This window comes from Phoxinus phoxinus (assembly GCF_949152265.1).
Source record: "Phoxinus phoxinus genome assembly, chromosome: 3".
Taxonomy (NCBI): Eukaryota; Metazoa; Chordata; class Actinopteri; order Cypriniformes; family Leuciscidae; genus Phoxinus; species Phoxinus phoxinus.
This window is the reverse complement of record NC_136878.1, coordinates 4,431,337-4,444,946: the sequence shown is the minus strand read 5'-3', so window position 1 is coordinate 4,444,946 and position 13,610 is coordinate 4,431,337. Positions and strand designations below refer to the sequence as shown.

At 35.7% G+C, this 13,610-nt stretch overlaps 1 protein-coding gene across 3 annotated transcripts in view; it reads left to right on the top strand.

Moving 5' to 3' along the window:
* mvb12ba (multivesicular body subunit 12Ba) overlaps positions 1-11,808 on the top strand; it is a 36,939-nt gene extending 25,131 nt beyond the window's left edge. For all 3 annotated transcript variants that reach the window (XM_079608146.1, XM_079608148.1, XM_079608147.1), the window contains 4 exons: positions 4,329-4,420; positions 8,290-8,345; positions 8,515-8,574; positions 9,278-11,808. In XM_079608146.1, coding sequence (XP_079464272.1) covers positions 4,329-4,420; positions 8,290-8,345; positions 8,515-8,574; positions 9,278-9,364 — 295 coding nt within the window. In that variant the 3' untranslated portion in view covers positions 9,365-11,808. The remainder of the gene's footprint in view (positions 1-4,328; positions 4,421-8,289; positions 8,346-8,514; positions 8,575-9,277) is intronic.
* The last annotated feature ends 1,802 nt before the right edge of the window (positions 11,809-13,610 follow it).

Genomic DNA, 13,610 nt, shown 5'->3' with positions numbered 1-13,610 from the left:
GTTTGTGAAGTGAGAACTGCGTTCGTAGCTGCATAATTGACCCTTCGCAGGGAGCTTGATTGACAGGTGATCTGACCAATCATACTTCGCCATCCGCCATTTTATTCCGGCAAAGCAGTCAGGAGAGATAGTAGATAAACATGGGAGGATTTGAACTTGAGAAGCGGAGTGTACTGACGCCTTTCCGCGGTTAAAACAACATTCCTTCTGATGTTCATTCATGTTTATTTGATGCTATAAATGAACTAGAAGGAAGAGATGATCGGTTCACGAGCAGCTTTAACTGAGGCGACACAGCAATCTGTCACACACATTAAAGTGCCACAAAACAGTATTTATTGTTTAAATTTCTTTAAAAGAATGACCAAATTTGAAAGGTGAGACTGTTTAATATGTTTAATATCAAAAGTAACTGAAAAGTAACCTGGTCTGTCCTGTCTGTCAGTGTGTTGTCAGTCTCTCTCTGCTCCGCAAAGTATTTTTCACTGCGTGAGAACATGGTGTGAGTGAGAGCGGCGTAGTTTGTAGGACATAGCGACTGTAACCAAGGGGGTCGGGTCTTTGCGAACGGTTAATAGAAAGAGAGAGAATGAGACAAACTGAGAGGAGGAAGAGAAACGTGGAATGGAAAAACACTTTAATTAGCAGATGCAGCTTAGCATTCTTTAGATTCTGGGATAAACGAGGTTGTGGTTTTTCAGGAAATTCCATATACAGTAGTTATAGTATATCCCATATAGTTCTGATATGTTTTTTTTTCAAGAATCTTTGATGAATAGAAAGTTCAAAGAGCAGCATTTATTTGAATGCTTTTTTACATTATAAATGTCTTTACTGTCACTTTTGATCAAACAGTATTAATCAAATGTTGCTGTTTTCCATGATATAAAATGTTTAAGAGTGCTTTCACGTGCTATTCTTGTGTAAAATGTGTATGTTTACGGGCTTGTTTGTGTCTCAGGGTTTTGTACGCCCCGGAGCTTTTTCTGACCCAAATGGGAAGTGTCTGTTCCAGCTGTTTCCCTCTCATGGTTTCCTCTCTGTCTGTCTGCTCTCTTGATATGGTCTGCCTGTGATCCTATTATATATATATAACCGGACACAACTGCAGTGAAGTCTCATAACCAAAAATGCATCGCAATAAGGGAGTAACCGTGTCTATGTCATTATTTACGTATAGAAATCTTAGACGTGGAAATTGTCATGTAAAACCAAATTTGATGCATGAACCCTTGACTAACATAAGTAACCTTCTCGATCCTGGTTTGGATGTTATAAGGGAAAGATTATAATGCTATAAATTCAGTCACTTTAATTCAAGTCAGTTATCTTTACCGCATTACAAAGGGAGAGTATCAGTGGTTTAACACAATTAAATTATGTTTATATCCACCTTTTCCCTATGCCCATTGAGGTTTTGCACGGATTATGGGAGTAACTTTCATTAATCTGTAAACAACCAGCGAAAGGTTCGCTATATGAACACAGTAATAAGCATTTTCAAAAACTGAGTACAATCAATGAGATGACATTATTCTACTCACCCTTCAACCATTGAACATTAAAAGGACATATTAAATGTGTAAAATCATAAAAAATACTACAGACCATGAGTAACCCCAAAAGCTTGATTATTTGTGTTAAATATCACTACAGTAATATATGTATTATGTAACATTCGTTGGCTCCTTAAGTTGTGTTTCAAATTTTAGGTTGTTATCTCAAAAAATTACCTTTCAGTGAATTTAGTTTGGGCGCAGTACCAAACTTTTCCACTAGTTGACATTACTGCCCATATTAAGACGCCTCCATTTCCATGTTTTTTGAGTGATCTGAACCATTATTTTTACAATTTTCCTACAATTTATGAAGTAGACATCCTATTCAGAAGTATAGGATGGTTTGGCAAAAGTTTGGCAGATTCTGAAATGAATTCCTCTAAGAAACACAAAAAGATCACGTGTGCATTATAGCTCGCCGCCACATCACAAATGCTGAATCTATTATTTTTTTTCTTTATATTTAAAAAATGTTCAGAGCTTTTTTTCTAAAAGAATTGAATGGGTGCTAACAAACTGAGGTTTCTACCATTCTTTCATGATTTTTCATGTTCATCACTATTTCAAAATAAAGGTCTGAACACGCCTTAGGAGTATGAAAATATTCTTGTTGCAAATTGATAAATTACGGCTCCTCTGTAATATATTTTGAAAATCAGTCACCAAATATGTAAACTAGAGATTGTAAGCTTTCAAATGATATATAGTGTGTCAAGATTAGTTTAGGTTTAGGATAGGATATTACTGTTTAAAATATGTAATGGCCCCTATGCCAATATAAGGGGTTAATCAAAAATGTTAATTAACTGGAACACTGAGTGATATTATTTCAAAGCGATTTCCATCATTTGACTGAATAATATTGTTTTTACTTGCTTTAGAAACATTGCAGTAAACACTGCATACATGTGAAAACCAACCTGGAAAGAGACGTGAGGATTTGGGGAATAAACAAGAGATTCTTAGTGATTTATTCATGGGATATATTGTAAATTAAATCAGGAGAGCAGATCACAAATGCGGAGAATATGTTTATCTTTTTCATACTGTGTAAAATACAAAGTAAAAAGTAGGAAAGAATATAATCAGGAGGAAAATAATGTAGAGACTTTAAAAAAGCTCTTGCCATATTCTTGTTACACGCTGACGGATGAGGATTATTTGTAGTGCAACCTTATGATTTGTTTAAGTAATTTTGAGTGGAACTTCCCCAAATCGGAAGTGCCTCCCATAATCTAAATCACAGAAGGCTTGGTGGGGGAAAAGTGGATAGATTTGTTTACTTTGTCATGATTTGGTATTAAGTGTGGAGTTTCCCGTACAGCTGCCAGCAGAACACCTACACACTGAACACATCAACAGAGGTTTAGTCATGTGTGCGGAGGTTTAGTCATGTTATGAGTGTTTAATGGTGGGTGTTGCACATGAGACCTACATCATTCTCCGGTTATTAAGTGGATCTGTAGTAAATGCACAGCTTTGTCTGAACGTGTGCTAGCAGCAGAGATCATGTTACTGGAGCAATTGCTTATGTTTCATCCTGAAAAATACCGTTTTTTTAATGCTTAATGTGTGTGAATACACTGAATTGACTCCTCTTTCACATCTCCATGTGCTTGAACGGACACACACCGTATTTTCCGGACTATACGTTTTTTCTCATAGTTTGGCTGGTCCTGCGACTTATAGTCAGGTGCGACTTATATATCAAAATTAATTCATACTAACTGAGATTAACCAAGAGAAAACATTACCGTCTACAGCCGCGAGAGGGCGCTCTAGTTGGCGGAGTTGTTCAGAAGCGACACCGAGGATGAAGAGTACAGTGATGTGGGATGAGATCGGGAGCTTGGTGAACTTGCTAACTTGTTGGACTCGCTGGCTAATGTTAATTTAACCTATTCAGCCTCCCAGGTATATGTTCTTTATGCTATTGTGGAGCTGAATAATTGTTAGGCTCAATCCCAATTCCCCCCTTGCCCCTACCCCTTGTTTTCGACTGTACCCCTTGGCCCTTAAAACAGAGTTACAATGGCCAAGGGGTTGAAATATTCCCCTACGAAATGGAGCAACCCTTCATAAACCCGATACGTCATCAGTCGTCGATGATGGCTCTGACGTTATGGAAGCGACAAGGTTTTACAGGATTTCTTCATGACAACGACTGACAACGATACCAATATGCCGTCCTCCACTGTGGCAAGCTCTGTCGTATGCGCTGCTGGTAGTGTAAAGCGAAAGTAAATGTTTCAATGTGAAATACATGGCTATAATTGAGTTATTGACTGTGTTGTGTTTACACGATAACCACGCGATGCCGGACTGATTCTCTCGCTTTATGAAGACATGCGAGAACAAATTATTTTTACTTTAGTTTAGCTTCATTAACGTTACCAGGTAACTAACGTTAGTAGCGAAGCAAGCAACACTGTCTGCCTGGTTACCGAGGCAACATGCTAGCGGCTGAATTAGCGATCTCTTTTTTATGATTGGTTTGAAGAAAATCACCATATTAGGAAATACTTACATTTGTGACTTTCTTTCACCGTTTGTGAAGCCATCTCGCCGGTGATTCGCGATGCATTCTAGGAACTTTCTCGTAAGGAGATGAACTTTCTTCATCTGTGTATTTACTTTCTCAGTGCATTGAAAGAAGGTTATACAGCTCATGAGACGCAAACAACTCTGATAATTTTGAGGTTGAAGAAAGATATGTTCTTGATAGAATACTTGTTTGATTAAGTCTTCTATTTCTGTTTTTCTCCATAGGCACATATCCATGACCCTGCCGGCATGTTTCAGAAAAAGCACAACCAGACCAGACTTTGAACACCAGAACTCCACCCTCTATGCCATCTCTGGTACCAGAACCGCACAAAACACACCTGACCAAACTGAACACCTTCACAACACCTTCAATATCCCATCAGTGCACACTAGAAGAGAGGACCGTGACCTAAGACCACCAAAGAGAGAAATGTTCCTAGAGCTCCAGTCTAGAAATTCACATGCCTTTACAAATTAAATTAATCATTAATTCACTATAAAGTAGTAGAAATAATCAGTAATTGAGTTTACTCTGTAAGTTTACTCTTTCTAACTAAAAAAAAGTATCGGCTATATGATATATGTGACCCTGGATCAACAAAAGCAGTCACATGTCGCACGGGTATATCTGTGGCAATAGCCAACAATACATTGTTTTCAAAATTATCGATTTTTCTTTTATGCCAAAAAATATTAGGATATTAACCTGTTAGCCTTCACCAGAGCGAGGACGCTCTGAAGCGTTTTTTTTTTTAAATAGTTCAAAGTTACTATCAGATTTAATGTTATTACCTTGACAAACTATACATCATTAAAAATATATAAGTCTCACGTTTCAGTATTTGACCACTATTGTATTCTGAGAAACTTATAGTGACAGTTATGTCTTAATTTGTGTCAGGATTTATGTAATGAAAAAATGAGTCGATACCTTTAATATGAATTATGAGCGTCAGCTGCTCCATTCAGAAAAAAACTCCGGTGCTGTTGTCTTGAGAACGCGTGACAAAACAACGTTCCTCAGGGCTTTTGGCTCAAAAATGTGCAGATTTGGAGAAATATTGATATATTATCATAGGTTTACATCATATTTCTATAGACAGGAATAATATTTATTGAATTTATATCCAAATGCGTCGATGTATACATAAAGAGCGCTGGATACTCTGATGTACTGTGTTTTCAATCCATACAGCAGAATGAGGGCGCTCTATGCACAGTTTTTTCCAAATATGGGAGCTCACGAAGAAGAACAATAACCTGTGACCTTCCAGGACGTCACTGACATAAACACAGCTAACGTTAGCTTTCAGAGATCGCTATAACATGCAGATAAAGATGTTTTGAAGACAATAAACATGATTGCAATGATATTTGATTTACCTGTGTTCTTCGAGCCATGTCAGGTATTTTTATAATAATAGATTATATGTATAATGCAATGCTAATCGATATAGACTTTACAAACATGCAGAATACCATAAACTCATTTATTTTCTGTCTGATTTTCTTTTCTGAAGCCAAATAAGCTCATAGAAGATTATTTAAAACACTCGACTTGCGCTATAAAGTAAGTTTGGAGCATAAAACAGGGTTTTAATCTCATAAATTGTCGTGTATTGATGGTGTGCTAAGCTAACATGCTAGCTAGCTCTCTAGTTGCACCTGCCATCTAGCTGTTATTTTTTATGATTTTTTTTCTAAATCGGAATGCTTACTGAAATATTTCTTTATTTGAGAAAGGCATTTGATACAGTTTCAAATGTGAAGTGAAGATTATGAAAGAAATTAGGGGGTGAAACACCGTGATTAGCCAGTCGTTAGCGATTATAATGGAGACAAAGGAAAATAATATTTATGGCCATAAGCCGGCTGGAAAGGTGTAAATGTGAGCAGGAGAGAGTGACACTGAATGGGGCTCGTTTGCACCACAAAACAATAGAGACAATAGACTGAATAGATGCTAATAGATGACAATAAACACAAGTTTGCATTTTAGAGTCAATTCAAAATAAAGTCATTTGAGATGATCTTGAAAAACATTTAACAAAATACAGAGTTTTAGACTTATCACCTTCAAATTTTAAATATAACATGGTCAGACATGTGTCTTTAGCTGGAGTGCATTTCTAGAGTGCTGACGGGCCAACTTCAATTTAATTTTCATGAAGATGTTTCATAAAAATAAATTTCTAATAACTTACACAACTTTGAAGCTATTCATAATTTTTTTTTCATTATGACAATAATTCATTCTACATTTCCAATAAAGTGCCAGGTGTCAGCTTTCAAATGAGACCATACTTGAGCTTTTAGGACGAAGGGTCAATGAATTGAATCTTTTTTAGGTTGGGTATGCAATTTCTGGGGATTTTTCAAAAGTGGCGCTGAAGGCTAACAGGTTAAGTAAAGATCATGTTCCATGAAGATATTTTGTACATTTCCTACCGTGAATATATAAAACATGTATTTTTGTGAGTGAATGCAGCACAATCGTGAACATAAATGCACAACTTTGAAGGAGATTTTCTCAATGTTTCGATTTTTTGGCATCCTCAGATTCCAGATTTTTCTAATAGTCATATCTCGGCCAAATATTGTCCTATCCTAACAAACCACACATCAATGGAACGCATATTTATTCAGCTTTCCGATGATGTATAAATCTCAATTTCAGAAAATTGACCCATGTGACTGGTTTTGTGGTCCAGGGTCACATATGTGGACTATGTAAACACCTACCGTTCAGAAGACTGGTAGGAAGAAAGGTATCGGTAGTGTATTATTATATATATCAGATCTAATGTGAATCTGCTGACTGCTTGAGTTGAGTCATGAGCACCTCACATTTGAGATGAAGGTCAGTGAAACAGGGCTCGGTTAAATTTGCATGTCTGAAATCCCATCAGCACTCTCAGTGTCCGTGTGGATCATAACTGCTGTCATTAGGGATGTAGTAATAAACGCTTCTCGAGGTGGATATGTTTAACTCTACAGATGGTGTTCAGTGACGAGTAACAATATCTCTCTCTGTTCTGAGCTCTCGTTTATTACCGCACACATCCGTGAAGAAAAATTACGTCTCCGTAATGATTTAGTTTTTATTTACATTTATCATTTAGCAGATGCTTTTATCCAAAACAACTTACAAATAATTAGGCAATTTGTAGTAATTTTGTTGACTTGTCATTAGGCCTTTCGCGATTATTGATTAGTCATCTAATTGTAATTGAGATATATGTGATAATTGTGCAGTTTAAATTTCATTTATCACATTCATAAATACATTTTGCCAAAGAATTTTGAAAGAAAAAAAAACACTATTGTAAAGTACATAAACATTCCTTCATACAAAATTAAGCTTTGTTGGTTTAATCAGACTTTATTATATTATATTATATTATTATATTACTATTCTTCCACGATTCTGAATAGACAACTACACAAAATAACATGAAATTTACTAGAGGTTTTGACAAAATGTTAATTGCTGCTAGTCTATTTAAAAAAATATGTAATTAATTTGAATTAAAAAAACAATTTATCAAATTTGAATAAATGATCCATAAAGACTTCACTTATTTAATTACTGGATAAATCAGTGTTTTAATGACAAATACATATTTATCACTTGTTGTAACAATGTAATTGATACAATCTTTATTTGAAGCATCAAGTTACTGTCAAAAGGTGATTTTTGATCGCTACCATAGACATCAGTGTTTATATCCGAACTATCATCTTTTATCCCAGTACATCTGCGGTCATTTGAATTATTATAACAGAAATAATGATACTGTGTGGTTGAAAAGACTGTTTTATATTTATTCATGATAACTGCTCTCTCTAGAATGGTGCAGTTCTATATTATATTAATTAATATATTAATTTTCACAGCAGTTAGAGTAAATTATGTGGGTTTATTTTGTTATAATTTTTTATTATATTATATACGATTCCGCTTATCAGAATAACATAGGCTTACACTGTAAGTGACACAGAATTGAATCATTAATGTTTAATAATGAATCATCAGCACAAAATGCATGATCGTGACAGGCCTACTTTTCATAGCCATTCGAATTGCTAGATTCGTAGAATGATTTATTAACAATTAGCTGGACAAATGATAGGTAACTCTTTTTAGTGTGCTCTAGTTGATTGTGATTTCTTGACTCCTCAGCTATGGATGGAGTGCCTTTCATGATCTCGGACAAGTTTGCGTGTGCCTCCAGTGACGTGAGTCTGTTTTCATGCTTCACATCAGCTCTTGAAAGATATAGATGTGACTAAACAAAACACTTCAAAAGCTTTCATAGGATACAATTTCATTTGGCAGTAGAGAATAATGTGTTATGGGTAACTAGCACAAGAGCTCATCAGTTGTGTGTGTGTGTGTGTATTTCAGTTGCAGCAGGTTGATCTAATGGGCATCAGAATCAAATCACTTGCAGAGATTGAGAAAGAGGTGAGGATCTGTTGAGTTTCAACCATCACAATGTTGCAGAAGATTTCTAGTGAAAAATAAAACAACGAATTGAAGAATCCTGAAAAAATGCATCACGGTTTCCACAAAAATATTACGCGGTTTTCAACATTGATAATGTTTCTTGAGCAGAAAATCAGCATATTAGAATAATTCCTGAAGGACAAACACACTAATATATCATTTCATATAGAGGTGAAACTCGAAAAATTAGAATATCGTGCATTTATTTCAGTAATTCAACTTAAAAGGTGAAACTAATATATTATATAGACTCATTACATGCAAAGTGAGATATTTCAAACCTTTATTTGTTATAATTTTGATGATTATGGCTTACACCTTTTCACAATATTCTAGTTTTGAATTTGGGGTTTTCATAATCTGTAAGCCGTAATGATCAAAATTATAACAAATAAAGGCTTGAAATATCTCACTTTGCATGTAATGAGTCTATATAATATATTAGTTTCACCTTTTAAGTTGAATTACTGAAACCAACTTTTGCACCATATTCTAATTTTTAGGATTCTAATTTTTTTAACCTGTAATTAGTTTTGAAATGTTGAATTGTGGATCATTAGAGTTGTGTGCTGCAGAAGTGAGCCACTAGAGGTCAGTGTTTGCTAGGAAACGCTCTCAGATGTTGTGTTTAACTCTTTCTGTCTGTGTATATTTGTGTCAGTATGAATATAGTTTCCGTACGGAGCACAGCGCCGCGGCCCGTCTGCCGCCCAGTCCCACCAGAACTTCCCTGGGCTCCGAGGCCTAAAGCTCACTCGCTGGAGCCAGACTTCTGAAGACCTGCTATGAGCTGAGACTCACACACCTCGAAAACAGAAACCCACCAGAGGGAAAACTCACTTTTCTCCATAAACAAAAAAACAAAACAAAAAACAAAAAAAATTAACAAATGTCATTTCATGTGGTCAAGTTCAGTCTCTCTTAAGTTGATGCTGCTTTTTCATAAAGAGCTTCGGATGCTCGTTCTCTACAGCGGTCGATCAAAACCACTACAGTGTCGTAAGGGGCCGAGCGGAGCGGGTGGGAAGGCCTGTGGAAACCTTTATTATGCGTTGTGTATTGACTTATTCTGGCTCCTGGACGGAGAAGCTGTTACTGATGTGACTTTATGAGGGGTCGGACTTGGACGTACCCACATTTGAGCCCCAAAGTCTGCGCTCATGCGGCATGGATTCGGAAGAGTATTTTATTTTTTTGTATTTGGCCTCTTTTTGTTCATTCGCTTGCTCGGTTTGGTTTCGATCGCAGCGACTGCATGACTCGTGTGTGTTTGATCCGTTTGGAAATGGAGCTCGGATCACTGCACTGTTACAGGATTTCTGAAGCATTTCAATGTTTGTGTTTGTGTGGAAAAAGAGATTTCGAGAATAGGAACACTCCAGCTCTGAGCGAGCGCTTGTACATAGACAGCCGATGAATCAGGAATGTGCTGTTTTAGAAATGTGTGTTACTCGTTTTCCCTTTTCGTCTTTGTAACATTACTCCGGTCACCACTGATCTTCTTCAGTCTGTAATAGTGTTCGATGGTGCAGCTCAAGCACTTCGGTATTGTTTCTGCCAGTTCATTTGTGGCTTCATCTGAAGTTTATGGTGATATTTTTGTGACATTTTTTTATTTTATTTAATAAACCAGTGAATATTTCTGCAGTTATACAGTTTCGAAAAATGAGAATATGGTGCAAAAGGTAATTTATTTCAGTAATTCAACTTAAAAGGTGAAACTAATATATTATATAGACTCATTACATGCAAAGTGAGATATTTCAAGCCTTTATTTGTTATAATTGTGATGATTATGGCTTATGAAAACCCCAAATTCAAAATTTGAATATTGTGAAAAGGTTTTCATAAGCTGTAAGCCATAATCATCAAAATTATAACAAATAAAGGCTTGAAATATCTCACTTTGCATGTAATGAGTCTATATAATATATTAGTTTCAACTTTTAAGTTGAATTACTGAAATAAATGACCTTTTGCACCATATTCTCATTTTTCCAGTTTCTCCTGTAAATTCACCCCAAGATCTAAAGAAAAAAAAAAAATAGAAATTAAATTTTGCATAAATAAAATAAAACCTATTTTTGGGACCATAAAGATTTTTTGAAATGTGACATTTTCATGATAATTTAACACACTAATTTCATCACTGACAAATAATTTTAAATAGTTTAAATTCTGTAAAACAAATAGTACATGAGGTAGACCTACACTTTTACTACTAGATTATATTTACTTATTTTTTAAATTGAATTTTGGTAATGAGACTTTGGAGGAACGATGAAAAGAATGTCACAATGCAAAAATGCAGCTCTCATGCTTCTTCTTTATGCAAAATCCAATTTCTCATTTCTTTCTTTTGATTTGTAGGGCGACCTGAAGAGTTTTTTGTGAGATTCACGATTATTCCGAGCATATTGAGTAAACCGTGCCGCTCTGCTTTGTTGGATACGGTGAGGATTATGGGTGAAAGTACAGTGTTATTATTTCTGAGGTGAAAGTGTTGAGCTTGGAAACATTCAGATGGGTTGACACCTTCACTGTGAGACTTTAATCAAACACTCAGATGGGTTTCTATTTCTCACGTTGTGGGTAATAATGATTATTAAGCAGCTATATTGTTACATGTTCTAACCACTATTGTGACTTTTATTATGTATGATTTCAAATCTGAAATTAACCACAAATCTGACCTTCTCTTTTTATTGTCTCATGTCTGTGGAAGTCGAGAGCTTCAGATTTTCCAGGCGTCTGTCGAGCTTGTTTTCAGATCTGTCTGGAAAACTCCCATGTTTATATCAAGATAAAATCGGAACCAAAATTATAGTTTAATATCTGAATTACATGCTGATGTTGATTGAAATTTCTTCAGTCAATTCAGGCGTTTATTTAACAGAAAAATAAGGCCCTATATGAATGCATGCAGCGTTATCTATTTTTTTGTTTTGTTTTCAACATTAAAATGAGGATTTACTTTGCTATTTCATAGTACTCTGATTTAATTATTTAATGATTTTATATGAAGACTAATTTAAATGTTTAGGAATGTAGCTAGTATGTTGCCCCAGTATTTTTTAATGTTTTGTTTTTGGGAATAGTTGAGTGTGTTTTGCAAGTTTGGTCATGCAAACAAATACAATAAAAGATGTTGAGTTACTGCACTGCGTAAATAAACTCCTGTTCACGATTTTATAATCCACTCAATTATCAGCAAATCATTGTTTTGCCTCTAGACGAACCTGCAAATGTGTGTGTTTCTCATTTGCATTGTCTTTATTGTATAAACGTGAATGCCAGTGTTGAATTTTGTGCTTTATTACTCTATAAAAACACCGTAAACTCCTCATGCATTTCTTATCAACACAGAAACTAAGAAAGTGTGAAAGATCTGTTGGGTTAGTGAGTACTGCAAGTTTGATTTTGATTTGATGGCTACTTTTAGATACGTGTGCATAGTGGCACATCTTACCCCTATGTGTGCAGATGAGATGGATTCGCCACAGAGTAATGCTTGTTTACTGGAAGTTCGCCTCTGTTTTGGGTTCACAAACGCTCCGAGCTTCCTGTGGCCGCTCGACAAGTCACTTTATTTAGATCCAACGTGCGCACAAAACCACAGGGAAACTTTCAAGACTTCAAGCATAAAAACACTGCAGGTTTCGGGCGATGTGCTGCTGTTTGTGCGGCTTTTTTATGAGTTTTTAAGAGAATGAAGAGCTAAACAAGAAACAGCAAAGCACGTTTATAGACCGTGAGTGAGCATTTAAGAAACCACACAAAGGTCTTAATCGTGACATCTTGGTTCTGGTGAATACTTCACTTTTACTGTAAGTTCAGTGTGCATTGCATCTCTTTTGCAGAAGTATTTACCGATTTAATTTCTTCAGGTTTTATGAGGTTGTGGTTTTGAATTCAGAAACGGCTCTGCTTGTTTGTTTTTGGGTTTCTACCACTTGGAAATATCATGTACTGTGTCCTACAAACATCTGATTAACATTCTAGTGTAAACCATAGTGCACAATTACAAGACATCCTAAGACCAGGACTATATTCTTGAGAGCTGGATTCAGATCCAGATCTGTCAGTCTGAAAAGCTGAAAACTGAAACTGAGTTTATGCCAAATGTGTTGCAGCATTCATTTTAGAAACTTCATTCAGAGCCATGGGATTCTGGAAGATTCTCCAACAACCAGTGGTTCAGGTAATTTATCACTTGTACAGAAATTGAACACCATCTTGTAAGACACTTCTTGTTGAGACCCAGGGAAATGACCGTTATTTTGAGAGCCGCAACAAGGCCAAGCCAAATGTGTTGTGTTTAATTGCAACACATGAGAATCAATTGCTTTTTGCTGCACCATTTTAAAATCTGAACATACATGTGAATTCAATTTCAGATCTTTAGTGGAGGGTAAGATTAAATGTGAAAAATTACTTAAGCTTGGGTCTGTTTAAATATTTTATGGAATAAAATGCACAAGCCTTAAAGGGATAGTTCACTTTAAAAAGGAAATTCTGTCATCATATACTCACCCTCAAGTTGTTTCAAACCTGTATGAATTTCTTTCTTCTGCTGAACACAAAGGAAGATATTTTGAAGAATGTTGGTGACCAAACAGTTAACTGGTCCCATTGACTTCCATAGTAGGAAAAAAAAAATACTTTAAAGTCAACTATCCCTTTAAAGGGAGAGACTTTTGTTCATATTCGAAACACAAATGAAGATCTTTTTGGTGAAATCTGAGAGCTTTCTGTCCCTCCATTGACAGCTACCACTCTGAAGAGACATGATCACTTTATATGATGAACAGATTTAATTTAGGCTTTTATTCTCATATAAACATTCATCAACTCACACATCAGTTGTTGTATACAGAAGCTCAAGCATGTTCCCTTGACGTGTGAGAACCAATGAGGATCATTCTCGTGTTACGCAACACGTTTGTGCTTCAGCAAGAACCAATGAGGATCATTCTCGTGTTACGCAACACGTT